General features: G+C 43.2%; 1 protein-coding gene across 1 annotated transcript in view; it reads left to right on the top strand.

Annotated features, from left to right (window-relative positions):
* Nucleotides 1–19,254, top strand: part of LOC123997895 (copine-8-like) — an 80,972-nt gene that overhangs the window by 33,436 nt on the left and 28,282 nt on the right. The window contains exon 7 of the mRNA XM_046302626.1: nucleotides 2,665–2,728. Coding sequence (XP_046158582.1) covers nucleotides 2,665–2,728 — 64 coding nt within the window. The remainder of the gene's footprint in view (nucleotides 1–2,664; nucleotides 2,729–19,254) is intronic.

Below are 19,254 nucleotides of genomic sequence, written 5' to 3'. Positions count from 1 at the left end.
TTGAAATTCAATGCATTAATCCTCCTACATTACCACCTTCAGAACTCCTGGCTGCAAAGTTACCGCAAATAATTGTTGAGCAATACAAGAACCTTGTTCATGTCTATTTAATGAAACTCAGTTCATATTTGTATTGAGCACAAAACCAGGCATCCCCACTGAGTTTAGAACATAAGAAATCAGTTAGCGGATGACAACTTCACTTTATAATGCAGAAACATTTTTTAATCCAATGTATGAGATTCCAGCAATGTTGTTACTACCAGCTGCTGCTATCACACAACAGGATGGGGGGGGGGGGGCTGTGGCCGTGAGTGGGGTGACCCTCACCCAACTGTGTGTGTGTGTGTGTGGGAGATTATGTACGTATGAAAATGTGTTGTTGCAGCTGAATGGGTCAGCAGAAGAATGACACACAAGACGTTGATGATGTAGTAATGAGCTGCTGTCATCGAGTTACATAATCATCTCAGGATGCACTTTTTTCTGTGTGTGTGTGTGTGTGTGTGTGTGTGTGTGTGTGTGTGTGTGTGTGTGTGTGTGTGTGTGTGTGTGTGTGTGTGTGTGTGTGTGTGTGTGTGTGTGTGTGTGTGTGTGTGTGTGTGTGTGTGCGTATGTGTGTTTTGAATGCAGTCAGCCCACTGTATCTAAAAGAGGCCCCTTTATTTACATGGAAAAGGCTGAGTCAAAAGTGTGGTCACTAGATTGGATAGATAATATAGTAGTAGATATAAGATAGTACATATAATGACCATACGTACTAAACACTGTTGCCTTTAGACAGATGATATCAGGACAGACGTCTTTCATGATCCTATTCTACCGTGTTACACATGACCGGTATTCCTCTTTTACACTATCCTGTGATACCCACCAGAACCGTACTGTGATGGTCCACATTTTCCTTTACCTTTGTCGGTTCTAGTGCCGACAAAACCGTTTTAATGGTAGATAGGTGAGACAGAAGAGTATAGATCAGGTCATGTTGCTGGTATCAAAGTCCGATTCTCATGTCGTCCCTTTTCTAGACTATAGATAATATATATATATTTTTATGTTTTATTGTCACATACACCAGATAGGTGTACTGAAATGTGTTGTTTTATAGGGTAAGCCATAGCAATACAGCACCCTGGAGCAAATGTGTGTTAAGTGCTTTGCTCAAGGGCACAGACAGATTTTTCACCTTGTCGACTCAGGTATTTGAACCGGCAACATTTTGTTTACTGGCCCAACGATCTAACCGTTCAGCTACCTGCTGCCCTAATGAACCACATCAAAACCACATCAAGTGTGTAAAGAATCTAATTGGAGGACTTGTAATGAACTGCACAGTTTATTCAATGTTATTCCTTTTCTACTTAATCCCTTCCATCTCTTTCATATTCTCCCTCTGTCTTCCTACTCTCTCTCAATTCAATTCAATTCAAGGGGATTTATTGGCATGGGAAACGTGTTAACATTGCCAAAGCAAGTGAGGTAGATATTATAAAAAAGTGAAATAAACAATAAAAATGAACAGTAAACATTACACATACAGAAGTTTCAAAACAATAAAGACATTACAAATGTCATATTATATATAGACAGTGTTGTAACAATGTACAAATAGTTAAAGTACACAAGGGAAAATAAATAAGCATAAACATGGGTTGTATTTACAATGGTGTTTGTTCTTCACTGGTTGCCCTTTTCTTGTGGCAACAGGTCACACATCTTGCTGCTGTGATGGCACACTGTGGTATTTCACCCAGTAGATATGGGAGTTTATCAAAATTGGATTCTCTCTCTCTCTCTCTCTCGCTCTCTCTCTCTCGTTCACTATCCCTCTCTCTTGTTCTTTCTCTCTCACACTATCTCTCTCTTGTTTGCTCTCGCGCTCTTGCTCCCTTTCTCTCTCATTCACTATCTCTCTCGTGCTCTCGCTCCCAATCTCACTCTCTCTCTCTCTCTCTCTCATTCTCTCTCTCTTTCTCTCTCATTCACTATCTCTTTCTCTCTTGTTCTCTTTCTTGTTCACTATCTTGCGCTCTTTTGCTCTTCTCTCTCTCTCTCTCTCTCTCTCTCTCTCTCTCTCTCTCTCTCTCATTCTCTTGCTTTCTCTCCCCCTCCCTCTCTTCCCCCTCTCATTCCGTTTCGTCTCTCTATCACGCTCAGTCTTTCGTTCACTATTTCACTGACTTTCTCTCCTCCTCTCACACTGTCTCTCTCCATCCCCCTTTCTCTTGCCCCCCCCTCAATGCCAAGGTTTTGTTCTCACTGCTCACCCAGTCAGTTCATTTCAGAGAGTGCCTCTCACTCCCTGTGCCTCTGAGAGCCCCTCAAGTCTCAGACACCAAACAGATTTCAAAGACTCACTTAAATTTTACATCGATTTTCCTCCATGCATGTTTTTGCATATCCCGGCAACATTACCTAGCTCTCCTTAGCCAAAAAAACAACATTGCTCTCTTTCCAGTCTGAACCAAGCCTTTGGCTTCTAACAGTAATTTAATTTGTTTGTTCTGTATGTTGGCATTCTGTACAAAACACTAAGCCTAGGCCTCATGGAAGCTATTGACGATTCACGCATGACATGGATGTGGACGGACGGCGAGCCATGAATAAATAATCAAATGTACAGTAACAGAAGAATGATTCCAGTCCCTTTGTGTGTTGTAACAGTGGGATTCCAGGGAAGAAGTGTGGAACTATCATAGTGAGAGCAGAGGAGCTGAGCAATTGCAGGGTGAGTTATTTTTGTGTGTTTAAAAAAACTCACTTGCAGTATGAAGCTGTTGTTTAGCCCCTTGAATGAACAGGCATCATCAAAATGGACAACTTTAGCCTTTTAAACAGTGGATGTTTAGTCATACATATCCACATACTCCAACAAACAAACACACGCACACACATGCACAAATATTATTTTAAGTGTAAGCACAGAAATCACACATTGCCTGTTTCCCAATGAGTAGCTCTCTATGTACTGCAGCAACCTTAAACCAAACACCTACAGTTCCTTTGGAAGGTATTCAGACCCCTTGACTTTTTCCACTACATTTTCCATAATGACAAAGTGAAAACAGAAATACGTTATTTACATAAGTATTCAGACCCTTTGCTGTAAGATTGTAAATTGAGCTCAGGTGCATCCTGTTTCCATTGATCATCATTGAGATGTTTCTACAAATTGATTGGAGGCGACCTGTGGTAAATTCAATTGATTGGACATGATTTGGAAAGACACACCCTGTCTATATAAGGTCCCACACTTGACAGTTGTGGTAGCAATTCTATAGGAAAAGAGATTGCAGATTCTTTCAAACTACACTTTTATTATATGATTTGCAAAAATGGAGAATCAACCATCCACTCAACACCGCTTAGTTGAAAGCTCAATAAATGGTGTCAGTTCTAGGTTTATACATGGCAGTCAGCAGATAGTGTGTAAAAGGCAATTACTTGTCTGTGCAGATTTAAGATAGCACGAGGTTGATAGCCTGATGGCTCAACCGTCTAGCTGCATTCACAACAGCAAACACTATAATATCCATGTGACTTTCTGTAGACAGTAAATCCACGGGATGTCGTTTGGGTGCTGCGGTCACACCCAAGTTTGTATCAGGTTAGAAAAGACAATCATATAAGATATTTCTTTATACAGTAAAACACAGGATAGCATGACAAATGATGTAATTTCCCACAACATTTCCTCCCTTTTGAGACTGTCTCAACCTAATAGAAAATGACAAGTATTTTCATTAAACAAGCATTAACATGAGGAAAAAGATGGAACAGGACACACTTTCTTACACATAGTAAATGATCTCCGTTGTCATTTAGTTTCAATCCTTCACATAGTGCAATTCATTCTCAGAAGGGAGAAAGGGACATATGAATTTAACATCAATAGATACTAGATCACCACACTAAAGGCAATTGCTTTGTTGAGACTGTCCATATTGCCACAGGGTCACCATGACGGTAGGCCCTTAACTCTACCGTGGGAGCATTATTCACATAACCCCCGCTGTGACATGGCCTATGGACATGTTGCACCATTAACTCAATGTTTTTTACCTTGGTGTTATGGATTATCATCATCAGACATGTAATCAGACATAGGAAATACATCAGATAAATAGGGTTCTGAGGCATCTCCTTCAGGGGTCAGTAATGACATGGCAAGAATAGCCTCAATGTCTTTTCAGATGTTCCACTACAATAGTGTAGGGGGACGTCGCTAACCAGCGTAGCCTAGTGGTTAGAGCGTTGAACTAGTAACTGGAAGGTTGCGAGTTCAAACCCCCGAGCTGACAAGGTACAAATCTGTCGTTCTGCCCCTGAACAGGCAGTTAACCCACTGTTCCCAGGCCGTCATTGAAAATAAGAATATGTTCTTAACTGACTTGCCTGGTTAAATAAAGGTATAAAAAAAAATGTTAATCTCACCCTGGGGTATGAATGTACAGCAATGGTCATCTATCATTTGACACACTCTTATGCAAACATTGTACTTAGCCTCTGCTTACAAATATATTTTGCACAATTAATCATTCTAACTCATAACACATTATTCACTACTGCTAGTCCACTTACACAGTTATAAACATACTAAAACATGCTCAAGTCAAATGTACTGTATCATCCAGAAATGCATATGTATTGATGTGCTTTAACATTGGAATTCTGAACAACTTCCCTACTATCAATGTTATACAACCCAAATTTAGAATGACAGTCTTCAATGCTCCACGTTGAGTTTATCCAAGATGGCGTAGCAGTAAGTCGTCCTGTCGTATCGTCTCTCTGTATATATAGTCTCTTTTTCGTTTTAGATATTTTTCTTCGCATATCTTTAAAAACATTTTGCTAAACCTAAGCTTCCAAATACTCTCCTGCAACCCGCCTCACCCAATGTAGCTACTTTTCCTAGTATTTATATTTACTTCGGAACCGGAACCCCTCAACTGAAGCTAGCCAGCTAACCACCAGCTATGCTAGCGGTCTTCAGCTAATCGGTCATCAGCTAACCTTTAGCTCGGAAAGCTCTCGCCAGTTCGAACAACGCGACGCTAACCAGAGCATAACGGACCTATTTATTTTTTTATCCCCGGATTCCCACCGCAAACGGAACATTTTTCAGGTGGATCTTCACAACTAGCTATCGAGCTAAACCGCAACCCTGGTTGATTACTCCTGGCTAGCGTTTCCACCCATGTAGCTTGAAGCTAGCCCGGCCAGAGCTCCTGTGCTGCCACCGTAGCATACTCCTGGGCTACAATACCCGGACCCACGTCCGGTCTATCGATGTCACTGCATGAAGAGGAATAAACAGACTCACCCCATCGCGACGTCCCCCAAAGGCTAACTCTCTAGCCCTCGCTATCTCCCTGCTTGCTAATTCGGCATGCTAACTGCTAGCTTGTTTAGCCCAGGTCCGCTAACTACTACCTTGTTTACCCCGGCCTGCTAATCTGTTAGCTTGTTAGCACAGGCCTGCTAACCGTCTGCATCGCCGCGTCCCAAACACGCAGTGGCCCATATGTACTTTCTATCTCTTCCCGATTTTTTAAAATTTGTTTATACCTTCCGGAAACCTGCCTCACCCAATGTGATACGGAATCGCTATTATTTTTATTTTTTATTTTTAGAACGCACTCAAGAGCCTCCAGAAGCTATCCAGCTAACTAGCTACAAGCTATTTAGTCATTGTTAGTTTTTTAACCTGGATAACACTCGCCAGTCCAGCCCCCTGCCCCATCCACCGCTGCCCCCTGGACTCTGATCACTTGGCTACATAGCTGATGCACGCTGCACTGTCCATTAATCACGGTACTCCATTCTGCTTGTTTGTTTTATCTGTCGGCCCCGTTGCCTAGTCAATGCCATTTTACCTGCTGTTGTTATGCTAGCTGATTAGCTGTTGTCTCACCCATTGTTTTAGATAGCTTTCCCAATTCAACACCTGTGATTACTGTATGCCTCGCTGTATGTCTCTCTCAAATGTCAATATGCCTTGTATACTGTTGCTCAGGTTAGTTAATTGTTTTAGTTCACAATGGAGCCCCTAGTCCCACTCCTCATACCCCTGATACCTCCTTTGTCCCACCTCCCACATATGCGGTGACCTCACCCATTACAACCAGCATGTCCAGAGATAAAACCTCTCTCATCGTCACCCAGTCCCTGGGCCTACCTCCGCCGTACCCGCACCCCACCATACCCCTGTCTGCGCATTATGCCCTGAATATATTCTACCATGCCCAGAAACCTGCTCCTCTTATTCTCTGTCCCCAACACTCTAGGCGACCAGTTTTGATAGCCTTTAGCCGCACCCTCATACTACTCCTTCTCTGTTCCGCGGGTGATGTGGAGGTAAACCCAGGCCCTGCATGTCCCCAGGCACCCTCATTTGTTGACTTCTGTGATCGAAAAAGCCTTGGTTTCATGCATGTCAACATCAGAAGCCTCCTCCCTAAGTTTGTTTTACTCACTGCTTTAGCACACTCTGCTAACCCTGATGTCCTTGCCGTGTCTGAATCCTGGCTCAGGAAGGCCACCAAAAATTCAGAGATTTCCCATACCCAACTATAACATCTTCGGTCAAGAGAGAACTCCCAAAGGGGGAGGAGTTACAGTCTACTGCAGAAATAGCCTGCAAAGTAATGTCATACTTTCCAGGTCCATACCCAAACAGTTCGAACTACTCATTCTGAAAATTACTCTCTCCAGAAATAAGTCTCTCACTGTTGTCGCCTGCTACCGACCCCCCCTCAGCTCCCAGCTGTGCCCTGGACACCATTAGTGAATTGATTGCCCCCTATCTAGCTTCAGAGTTTGTTCTGTTAGGTGACCTAAACTGGGATATGCTTAACACCCTGGCAGTCCTACAATCTAAGCTAGATGCCCTCAATCTCACAAAAATCATCAAGGAACCCACCAGGTACAACCCTAACTCTGTAAGCAAGGGCACCCTCATAGACGTCATTCTGACCAACTGGCCCACCAAATACACCTCCGCTGTCTTCAACCAGGATCTCAGCGACCACTGCCTCATTGCCTGTATCCACTACGGTGCCGCAGTCAAACGACCACCCTCATCACTGTCAAACGCTCCCTAAAACACTTCTGTGAGCAGGCCTTTCTAATCGACCTGGCCCGGGTATCCTGGATGGACATTGACCTCATCCCGTCAGTTGAGGATGCCTGGTCATTATTTAAGAGTAACTTCCTCACCATTTTAGATAAGCATGCTCCGTTCAAAGAATGCAGAACTAAGAACAGATACAGCCCTTGGTTCACTCCAGACCTGACTGCCCTCGACCAGCACAAAAACATCCTGTGGCGGACTGCAATAGCATCGAACAGTCCCCGCAATATGCAACTGTTCAGGGAAGTCAGGAGCCAATACACGCAGTCAGTCAGGAAAGCTAAGGCCAGCTTCTTCAGGCAGAAGTTTGCATCCTGTAGCTCCAACTCCAAAAAGTTCTGGGACACTGAAGTTCATGGAGAACAAGAGCACCTCCTACCAGCTACCCACTGCACTGAGGCTAGGGAACACGGTCACCGCCGACAAATCCATGATTATCGAAAACGTCGACAAGCATTTCTCAACGGCTGGCCATGCCTTCCGCCTGGCTACTCCTACCTCAGCAAACAGCTCCACCCCCCCCCGCAGCTCCTCGCCCAAGCCTCTCCAGGTTCTCCTTTACCCAAATCCAGATAGCAGATGTTCTGAAAGAGCTGCAAAACCTGGACCCGTATAAATCAGCTGGGCTTGACAATCTGGACCCTCTATTTCCGAAACTATCCGCCGCCATTGTCGCAACCCCTATTACCAGCCTGTTCAACCTCTCTTTCATATCGTCTGAGATCTCCAAGGATTGGAAAGCTGCCGCAGTCATCCCCCTCTTCAAAGGGGGAGACACCCTGGACCCAAACTGTTACAGACCTATATCCATTCTGCCCTGCCTATCTAAGGTCTTCGAAAGCCAAGTCAACAAACAGGTCACTGACCATCTCGAATCCCACCGTACCTTCTCCGCTATGCAATCTGGTTTCCGAGCCGGTCACGGGTGCACCTCAGCCACACTCAAGGTACTAAATGACATCATAACCGCCATCGATAAAAGACAGTACTGTGCAGCTGTCTTCATCGACCTTGCCAAGGCTTTCGACTCTGTCAATCACCATATTCTTATCGGCAGACTCAGTAGCCTCGGTTTTTCGGATGACTGCCTTGCCTGGTTCACCAATTACTTTGCAGACAGAGTTCAGTGTGTCAAATCGGAGGGCATGCTGTCCGGTCCTCTGGCAGTCTCTATGGGGGTGCCACAGGGTTCAATTCTCGGGCCGACTCTTTTCTCTGTATATATCAATGATGTTGCTCTTGTTGCGGGCGAGTCCCTGATCCACCTCTACGCAGACGACACCATTCTATATACTTTCGGCCCGTCATTGGACACTGTGCTATCTAACCTCCAAACGAGCTTCAATGCCATACAACACTCCTTCCTTGGCCTCCAACTGCTCTTAAACGCTAGTAAAACCAAATGCATGCTTTTCAACCGATCGCTGCCTGCACCCGCATGCCCGACTAGCATCACCACACTGGATGGTTCCGACCTTGAATATGTGGACACCTATAAGTACCTAGGTGTCTGGCTAGACTGCAAACTCTCCTTCCAGGCCCATATCAAACATCTCCAATCGAAAATCAAATCAAGAGTCTGCTTTCTATTCCGCAACAAAGCCTCCTTTACTCACGCTGCCAAGCTTACCCTAGTAAAACTGACTATCCTACCGATCCTCGACTTCGGCGATGTCATCTACAAAATTGCTTCCAACACTCTACTCAGCAAACTGGATGCAGTTTATCACAGTGCCATCCGTTTTGTCACTAAAGCACCTTATACTACCCACCACTGCGACTTGTATGCTCTAGTCAGCTGGCCCTCGCTACATATTCGTCGCCAGACCCACTGGCTCCAGGTCATCTACAAGGCCATGCTAGGTAAAGCTCCGCCTTATCTCAGTTCACTGGTCACGATGGCAACACCCATCCGTAGCACGCGCTCCAGCAGGTGTATCTCACTTATCATCCCTAAAGCCAACACCTCATTCGGCCGCCTTTCGTTCCAGTACTCTGCTGCCTGTGACTGGAACGAATTGCAAAAATCACTGTAGTTGGAGACTTTTATCTCCCTCACCAACTTCAAACATCAGCTTTCTGAGCAGCTAACCGATCGCTGCAGCTGAACATAATCTACTGGTAAATAGCCCACCCATTTTCACCTACCTCATCCCCACAGTTTTTATTTATTTACTTTTCTGCTCTTTTGCACACCAATATCTCTACCTATACATGTGTAACTCTGTGTTGTCTGTTCACACTGCTATGCTTTATCTCGGCCAGGTCGCAGTTGCAAATGAGAACTTGTTCTCAACTAGCCTACCTGGTTAAATAAAGGTGAAAAAAAGAAAGAAAAAAAAAACACTCAAATGCAAGACCCTCAACTTAGCACACACAAACACAGGTAGAATGCATATTTACAAACAGGGAACCATATAGACAGTTTGTACTACTTATTACCAGTATTCACTTTTCTCATTATGGCCCCCGTTTATCCCTGTCTTACACTCGGTATCGGTATCTCAATGCAGTCTAAATTACTATACATTTTTGCAGTGTGCAGACCTCCACAATCAACCTGATACCCCCAAACAAACAACTACGGGCAAGGTTGACCCCACCCGGCACTCATCCTTCTTGCGTGTCTTCATGTTCTTCTTCAGATAGTGTTTCAGTTTATCCTTCAAATGGCACCTGTTCAAAGTGGATGGCCCTTTATAATGCCTCTCACCTGAGCCGCCATTTTCCTTTACAGTCCCCCAACAGCATGAAAGAAGTTGACAGGATCTCTCTCCATGCTCACTCCAAGTGGACTCATGTCACACTCCTGAGAGAAAAACATGAGAGAAAAGGCAGTTGATAGCTTCGACTGGATGCTGTGTACAGGTTGCTAGCGAAGACTCAGGTCTCACGGTAGGAGTGGTGAAGGAAAAGGTCATAGTGAACGCCGTTTCTTCAGCCGGTTAGGGGGGTTGAGGCTCACACTGTTCTTGACTATCAATTTATACCTTCCATGCATCTAGACACCATCTGTGGTCACCGTCGCCATGACCTCAAAAAATGACAGACCAAAACAACAGTTTAAGGAATTTTTCATTCAGAAAAACATTTCTCATATAACATTCCTAAAACAAATGTCAAATAGCATAACACACTTGTTGAAACCATTTTGAAAATGTGCTTATCATACTGACAACCTCCCCGCAGAGTTATCCCTTAGGGAGGAATCCCAACTGTATAGCAGACCCAACCTGGTGAGATTTGTATCAAGACAAAAAGAAACAGACAACACAACAGCAATATACAATTAATTCCTATTAAACTAGAGGTGGGAAAAAGGTTTCCTTCTTTCATAGGCAGACATGTGAAGAAACATTTGCATATTTACCAAAAGCCCTGTTACGAATCCCTTTTGGCCCGACAGTCTAGGGGGGAGTGGTAATGAGACCCATAACATAACTCATGCTAATTATTGTGACAAAGTAAAAGTGAGAACGAAATAACCACGACAACTGAAATCCACCGTCAAACTCAAGGTTTATTAATAAACACACGGTAATGGGGGGGGGGGGGGGGGGGCAGGAAAAGGGGCTGAGCTGGACCCAAGGAAAGAAACAATAAGTATTCAAAAACACCCCTAAGCTAGACTAGCCTACTTTAACAGCTAACTAACTAACCAAAAATACAGTGGGTGGTCCGCCCAGTTCTAACTAGTGTATTTAACAAAGTCTACCTACGGGTAGTGTATGCCCATGGGCGACTTGTCTTGGTTTCCCCTTTTCCCACCAGCAAACACCATAACCAAAACAATACTCACAGGTGATGACAAAGTGCTATGGAGGTGCTCAAACAAAAGAGAGGTCAATACACAAAGAGAGAGTGAAACACAGAGACCTACAGACATGGCATTTACAGAGAGATTGAGCTCTAGAGCAAACAACTGACAGGGTTTTTAAACCAAGGGAAAGGAACTGTGATAGGGTAGGAAACAGGAGGAGGTGTGTCTTCTGATTGATGATTGGATTGGTGACTGATTGGGGAGCGATGATTTTCACCTGTGAGGGGAGAAGGAGAGAAAAGAACACAGGATACACACACACACACAGGATACACACACAGGATACTGGTATCTGTAACAAGCCCCAAGGGACTAGTAACTAAAAACTACAACGCTGCCTGTTAAATAAAAAATGAATTACAACTCTTGATAACTCATAAGGTAATGGGAAAATAGACTAGAGACAGGTGTCCCTCATTCAGGGCAGCACTCTCTCTTATTCTCGTGTTCTGAATTACACATACGACTATTGCTAAATTATAAACTTCTTCCTAATCATTAGTGTTTAGATATTACATTTAAATCTCACCCAATGTCTTCAGTTTTTCTAGTGAGTGTGATCAGGCCTTACCAGGAAGTCTGCTACTCTCTTTACTCTACTTTGTTTATTATCATCTATGCATAGTCACTTTGACTCTACCTAAATGTGCCTCCACACATTGACTCTGTACTGGTACCCCCTGTATATAGCCTCGTTATTGTTATTTTACTGCTGCTGTTTAATTATTTGTTTTAATTAACTGTTTTATTTGACATTTTTTACTTATCTATTTTTTACTTAACACATATTTTTCTTAAAACTTCTTAATAAAGCATTGTTGGTTGAGGGCTTGTAGGTAAGTATTTCACTCTGGTCTACACCATATGGTCTACACACTTAGTCTTATGACTAAGTCCCAGAAAGGCAAGTTTGTATAAAGTTAGAAAAAAACTCTAGCATATAACAAGAGACAATTCTTTAAACAGTAAAACACGGGATAGCATGACTAATTATGTAATTTTCCGCCACACTGCATGTCAGAGCAAAAACCAAGTCATGAGGTCGAAGTGCTCCGAGACAGGATTGTGTCGAGGTACAGATCTGGGGAAGGGTACCGAAAAATGTCTGCAGCATTGAAGATCCCCAAAACACAGTGTCCTCCATCAATCTTAAATGGAAGAAGTTTGGATGGTCACTCTGACAGAGCTCTAGAGTTCCTCAGTGGAGATGGGACAACCTTATTATTATTATTATTATTATTATTATTACAACCTTCCAGAAGGACAACCATCTCTGCAGCACTCTACCAATCAGGCCTTTATGGTAGAGTGGCCATACGGAAGCCACTCCTCAGTAAAAGGCACATGACAGCCCGCTTGAAGTTTGCCAAAAGGCACCTAAAGACTCTCAGACCACGAGAAACAAGATTCTCTGGTCTGATGAAACCAAGATTGAACTCAAGATTGAAAAGACGATCAGTATTTACCTGGCTAAAAGAGAAGGAATATAATATCTATTGTTTACAGGAAACTTATTCAACAATCTTAAGTGAAGTTTTGTTGAAAAAGGACTGGGGGGGGCAAAATATATTTCTCCCATGGGTGAAGAAATTCAAAAGAGATGATGGTATTAATTAACAGTAATTTTGATCCAAATGTGCAAATTGTCCAAACAGATCATCAAGCTAGATGGATTATTTTAAATATGTTATTGGACAATAAACAGATATGGCTTATTAACCTATACGGTCCAAATAATGATGATCCAAGCTTCTTTGAAAATATATATGAGAATTTATCAACTCTACAATCAACACGAGACTCTATTATTATGGTGGGAGATTTTAACCTGGACTTAAATACCTCTATGGACCGTAAAGAAAATCACACTACAAACTATCATCCTCGGGCACTTTTGGAATTCATCAACGTCATGGATATATTGGAATTAGTGGATATATGGAGGCTTAAATACCCTGACCTAGTGAGATATACATGGCGGAGGCTTAATCAAGCTCGTCGTCTTGATTACATTCTTATGTAATTCTCTCTGGCAACAAAAGTTTAAAAAGTGTTGTTAGGGGACAGAATGCATTCGGATTATCACATAATTGGCATATATATTACTCTTACAGAATTTCCACGTGGGCGAGGATATTGGAAATTTAATCAAAGCCTCTAGATGATAAATTGTTTAGAACTAGGACAGAAGAATTTATAACTGCCTTTTTCAGACACAACATAGGTACAACAGATCCCCTTATTGTGTGGGACACTTTTAAATATGCCTCTATTTATTTATTTCACCTTTATTTAACCAGGTAGGCTAGTTGAAAACAAGTTCTAATTTACAACTGCGACCTGGCCAAGATAAAGCAAAGCAGTTTGACACATACAACAACACAGAGTTACACATGGAATAAACAAACATACAATTGAAAAAGTCTATATACAGTGTGTGCAAATGAGGTAGGATAAGGGAGGTAAGGCAATAAATAGGCCATGTGGCGAAGTAATTAAAATATAGCAATATAGCAGTTCGCTCCAGTCATTGGCAGCATAGAACTGAAAGGAAAGGCAACCAAAGGAAGAATTGGCTTTGGGGGTGACCAGTGAGATATACCTGCTGGACCGCATGCTACGAGTGGGTGCTGCTATGGTGACCAGTGAGCTGAGATAAGGCGGGGCTTTACCTAGCAGAGACTTGTAGATGACCTGGAGCCAGTTGGTTTGGCGGGGGAGAGTATGAAGCGAGAGCCAGCCAACGAGAGCGTACAGGTCGCAGTGGTGGGTAGTGGGGTATGGGGCTTTGGTAACAAAACGGATGGCTCTGTGATAGACTGCATCCAGTTTGTTGAGTAGAGTGTTGGAGGCTATTTTGTAAATGACATCGCCAAAGTCGAGGATCGGTAGGATGGTCAATTTTACTAGGGTATGTTTTGCAGCATGAGTGAAGGATGCTTTGTTGCGAAATAGGAAGCCGATTCTAGATTTAATTTGGGATTGGAGATGCTTAATGTGAGTATGGAAGGAGAGTTTACAGTCGAACCAGACACCTAGGTATATGTAGTTGTCCACATATTCTAAGTCCGAACCGTCCAGAGTAGTGACGCTGGACGGGCGGGCAGGTGCGGGCAGCGATCGGTTGAAGAGCATGCATTTAGTTTTACTTAAGAGCAGTTGGAGGCCACGGAAGGAGAGTTGTATGGCATTGAAGCTCATCTGGAGGTTAGTTAACACAGTGTCCAAAGAGGTACCAGAGGTATAGAGAATGATGTTGTCTGCGTAGAGGTGGATCAGAGAAACACCAGCAGCAAGAGCGACATCATTGATGTATACAGAGAAGAGTCGGCACGACAATTGAACCCTGTGGCATCCCATAGAGACTGCCAGAGGTCCGGACAACAGGCCCTCTGATTTGACACACTGAACTCTATCAGAGAAGTAGTTGGTGAACCAGGCGAGGCAATCATTTGAGAAACCAAGGCTGTTGAGTCTGCTGATAAGAATGTGGTGATTGACAGAGTCGAAAGCCTTGGCCAGGTCGATGAATACGGCTGCACAGTAATGTCTCTTATCGATGGTGGTTATGATATCGTTTAGGACCTTGAGCGTGGCTGAGGTGCACCCATGACCAGCTCTGAAACCAGATTGCATAGCGGAGAAGGCACGGTGGGATTCGAAATGGTCAGTAATCTGTTTGTTAACTTGGCTTTCAAAGACCTTAGAAAGGCAGGGTAAGATATAGGTCTGTAACAGTTTGGGTATAGAGTGTCTCCCCTTTGAAGAGGGGGATGGCCGTGGCAACTTTCCAGTCTTTGGGGCTCTCAGACGATACGAAAGAGAGGTTGAACAGGCTAGTAATAGGGGTTGCAACAATTTCTGCAGATAATTTTAGAAAGAGGTGGTCCAGATTGTTGAACCCAGGTGATTTGTAGGTGTCCAGATTTTGCAGCTCTTTCAGAACATCAGCTATCTGGATTTGGGTGAAGGAGAAATGGGGAGGCTTGGGCGAGTTGCTGTGGGGGGTGCAGGGCTGTTGATCGGGGTAGGGGTAGCCATGTGGAAAGCATGGCCAGTCTTAGAAAAATGCTTATTGAAATTCTCAATTATTGTGGATTTATCAGTGGTGACAGTGTTTCCTAGCCTCAGTGCAGTGGGCAGCTGGGAGGAGGTGCTCTTACAGGATGAGAATTTCTGCTTGAAAAAGCTAGCCTTAGCTTTCCTAACTGCCTGTGTATATTGTTTCCTAACTTCCCTGAAAAGTTGCATATCACGGGGGCTATTCAATGCTAATGCAGAACGCCACAGAATTGTTTTGTGCTGGTCAAGGGCAGTCAGGTCTGGAGTGAACCAAGGCCTATATCTGTTCCTGGTTCTACATTTTCTGAAAGGGGCATGCTTATTTAAGATGGTGAGGAAGGCACTTTAAGGAATGACCAGGCATCCTCTGCTGACGGGATGAGGTCAATATCCTTCCAGGATACCCGGGCCAGGTCGATTAGAAAGGCCTGCTCGCTGAAGTGTTTTAGGGAGCGTTTGACAGTGATGAGGGGTGGTCGTTTGACCGCAGACCCATTACGGATGCAGGTAAGGTGGCAGTGATCGCTGAGATCTTGGTTGAAAACAGCAGAGGTGTATTTAGAGGGCAAGTTGGTTAGGATGATATCTATGAGGGTGCCCGTGTTTACGGATTTGGGGTTGTACCTGGTGGGTTCATTGATCATTTGTGCGAGATTGAGGGTATCAAGCTTAGATTGTAGAATGGCCGTGGTGTTAAACATGTCCAAGTTTAGGTCACCTAGCAGCACGAGCTCTGAAGATATATGGGGGGCAATCAATTCACATATGTTGTCCAGGGCACAGCCGGGGGCAGGGGATGGTGTGGTGGTTCATTTCTTTACTATCAAATGAGGGGAGACAAACTTATCACACAAGTCAGAGTTATACTTAAACTAAATATGTAATGATGAGAGCTTTGCAATAGCAATGACTTGTCAACTATTCACAATTTCTAATGATCCGTTGAGAGTGGAGAGACAAAAGTACACCCCTTTCAACCTACATGACGAACAACTGATACATAGAATGTGTCACAAGGTTAAGACTCCAAACTGGAACCATCTCTCCCTGGTACGGTATAGAGCAGAAACATTAACTCATGCTCTGGAGTGCTCTTTAGGTTTTATCACCCAAAGACATTGTAAATTTCCTCTGTCAATGTTATCTCCCAGAGGCCCATCCTCAGTAGAACACACACACACAATAGTTAACAGAATACTCTGTTCTGTCGAATAAAACAACCATTTGATGCAATAAAAGCATTATAACATAATCTTGCAGTTTTTCCCTTGACAGTGGTCTATAGCAAGCGGCAGCAATGAGAGACTTGTTTCTGGAAAGGTGTATTTTTAAAAGTAGAAGCTCGAATTGTTTGGGTACAGACCTGGATAGTAAGACAGAACTCTGCAGGCTATCTCTGCAGTAGATTGCAACACCGCCCGCTTTGGCAGTTCTATCTTGTCGGAAGATTTTGTAGTTAGGGATGGAAATTTCAGGGTTTTTGGTGGTCTTCCTAAGCAAGGATTCAGACACGACTAGGACATCCGGGTTGCCAGTGTGTGCTAAAGCAGTGAATAACACAAACTTAGAGAGGAGGCTTCTAATGTTAACATGCATGAAACCAAGGCTTTTACGGTTACAGAGGTCAGCAAATGAGAGTACCTGGGGAGTAGGAGTGGAGCTAGGCACTGCAGGGCCTGGATTAACCTCTAGATCCCCAGAGGAACAGAGGAAGTGTAGGATAAGGGTACGGCTAAAGGCTAACAAAACTGGTCGTCTAGTACGTTCAGAACAGAGAGTAAAAGGAGCATGTTTCTTGGCGCGATAGAATAGGTTCAAGGCATAATGTACAGACAAAGGTATGGTAGCATGTGAGTACATTGGAGGTTAACCTAGGCATTGAGTAATGATGAGAGAGATATTGTCTTTAGAGGCGTTTAAACCAGATGATGTCACAGCATATGTGGGAGGTGGAACTAAATGGTTGGTTAAGGCATATTGAGCAGGGCTAGCAGGCTAGCAGATGGGCATTCAGAGGACGTCGCGGCGTAGGGGCCAGTTGAGTACCCCCTGGAGCAGGTTACGTCGGTAGTCCAGTCGTGAAGGATCGGCGGAGTTCCGTGCCCCGTACCGGCAGTAGAAGGGGTCCGGGTATTGTAGCCCAGGAGTGGCTGATGGGCCTCTTCAGCTAGCTGGGAGAATGGGCCTAGCATGGGCTAACACCAGGCTAATTGGTGCTTGCTTCGGGACAGAGGTTAGCCAGGAGTAGTCACTCGGGTTGCAGCTAGCTAGCTGCGATGATCCGGTGAAAAGGTTCAGAGCTTGCGGTAGGAATCCGGGATTATGGAGAGAAAATAGGTCCAGTATGCTCTGGTTTGAGTCGCGTTGTACAAACTGGAGAGAGCTTTCCGAGCTAAAGGTTAGCTGATGACCGCTATCAGTGGTTAGCTGACTACTAGCTAGTAGCTAGTGAGCTGGCAAGCTTCTGTTGGGGGATTCCGGTTCCGAGGTAAATAAAAGAACAGATCCACACCGCGTTGGGTGAGGCGGGTTACAGGAGAGTATTTTGAAGTTGAGGTTTAGAAAAATACAAAAAAAATATATGCGAAGAAAAATATATAAAAAGATATATACATGGAACATGACAAGATAAAGGACAAAGACGTCTGACTGCTACGCCATCTTGGATTAAGAGGCCATGCAATTTAGAGGCCATGCAATTCAGTACTCATCTATAAAACAATAGCAATTTAGATCAAAAGAGTCCATATTAACAAATGAAATTGAAGGACTAACAGTACAGTAGATAGCAATAAAAACTGTACCCTAAAGGCACAGAATAGGTTAGAGGAAAAACAAAAAGAAATGGAGGAACTTATTCAAGAAAGATCCAGTGTAATATATGATAAAAAATAAAGCGAACTGGATGGAATAGGGGGAAATGCACCAAATTATTTTTCAATCTTCAATATAGAAATGCTACCAATTTTTTTTATTGAAACTTGTTACAAATTGTGGAGTCACACATGATTCACTGAATTATTTACATTTACATTTAAGTCATTTAGCAGACGCTCTTATCCAGAGCGACTTACGAATTATGTTTTGAAAGAGGAAGTAAAGTACTTTAAGAATATGTTTTCATTTCAGTCTCCTCCATCTCCACTCACCGAAGCTAATTGTATTGATTTTTTTCCTAATAATAATGTAAAATTAATATCTGTACAGACAGACTCAGGTCAAGGCCAAATTACAGAGGAGGAACTTATTGATGCAATTAAAGCCTTTAAGGCTGGGAAAACTTCAGGGCTGGATGGCATTTTTTTTAATTTATTTTTTATTTATTTCACCTTTATTTAACCAGGTAGGCTAGTTGAGATCAAGTTCTCATTTGCAACTGCGACCTGGCCAAGATAAAGCATAGCAGTGTGAACAGACAACACAGAGTTACACATGGAGTAAACAATTAACAAGTCAATAATACAGTAGAAAAAAGGCACACCAGTGGAAGTATACCATTTCTATTTATTTTTTCTCAGAGGACCGTTATTAGCATGTTTTAACCACTCCTATATAAATGGTAGATTATTGGACACTCAACAAGAAGGTCTGATATCATTATTACTGAAACAGGACCCAAGTGGTATATATAAAGGCGTCAGTGCTGTGATGCAAAAATCTCAGCTAAATGCTTGGCGCATAGAATGAAAAAAGTATTGTCAGATATTATTCATCCTAATCAGACAGTTTTTTTTATATGGACGATACATTAGAGATAATATAAGACAAGGTCTTTCAGCATGACAATGATCCCAAACACACCGCCCGGGCAACGAAGGAGTGGCTTCGTAAGAAGCATTTCAAGATCCTGGAGTGGCCTAGCCAGTCTCCAGATCTCAACCCCAAAGAAAATCTTTGGAGGGAGTTGAAAGGCTGTGTTGCCCAGCAACAGCCCCAAAACATAATTGTTCTAGAGGAGATCTGCATGGAGGAATGGGCCAAAATACCAGCAACAGTGTGTGAAAACCTTGTGAAGACTTACAGAAAACGTTTGACCTCTTTCATTGCCAACAAAGGGTAAATAACAAAGTATTGAGATCAACTTTTGTCATTGACCAAATACTTATTTTCCACCATAATTTGCAAATAAATTCATTAAAAATTCTACAATGTGATTTTCTGGATTTTTTTTCCTCATTTTGTCTGTCATAGTTGAAGTGTACCTATGATGAAAATTACAGGCCTCTCTCATCTTTAT

The sequence above is a fragment of the Oncorhynchus gorbuscha genome, linkage group LG01, assembly GCF_021184085.1.
Source record: "Oncorhynchus gorbuscha isolate QuinsamMale2020 ecotype Even-year linkage group LG01, OgorEven_v1.0, whole genome shotgun sequence".
Lineage (NCBI taxonomy): Eukaryota > Metazoa > Chordata > Actinopteri > Salmoniformes > Salmonidae > Oncorhynchus > Oncorhynchus gorbuscha.
The sequence above is the reverse complement of the archived record's forward strand: the minus strand, read 5'-3'. Positions and strand labels throughout refer to the sequence as shown.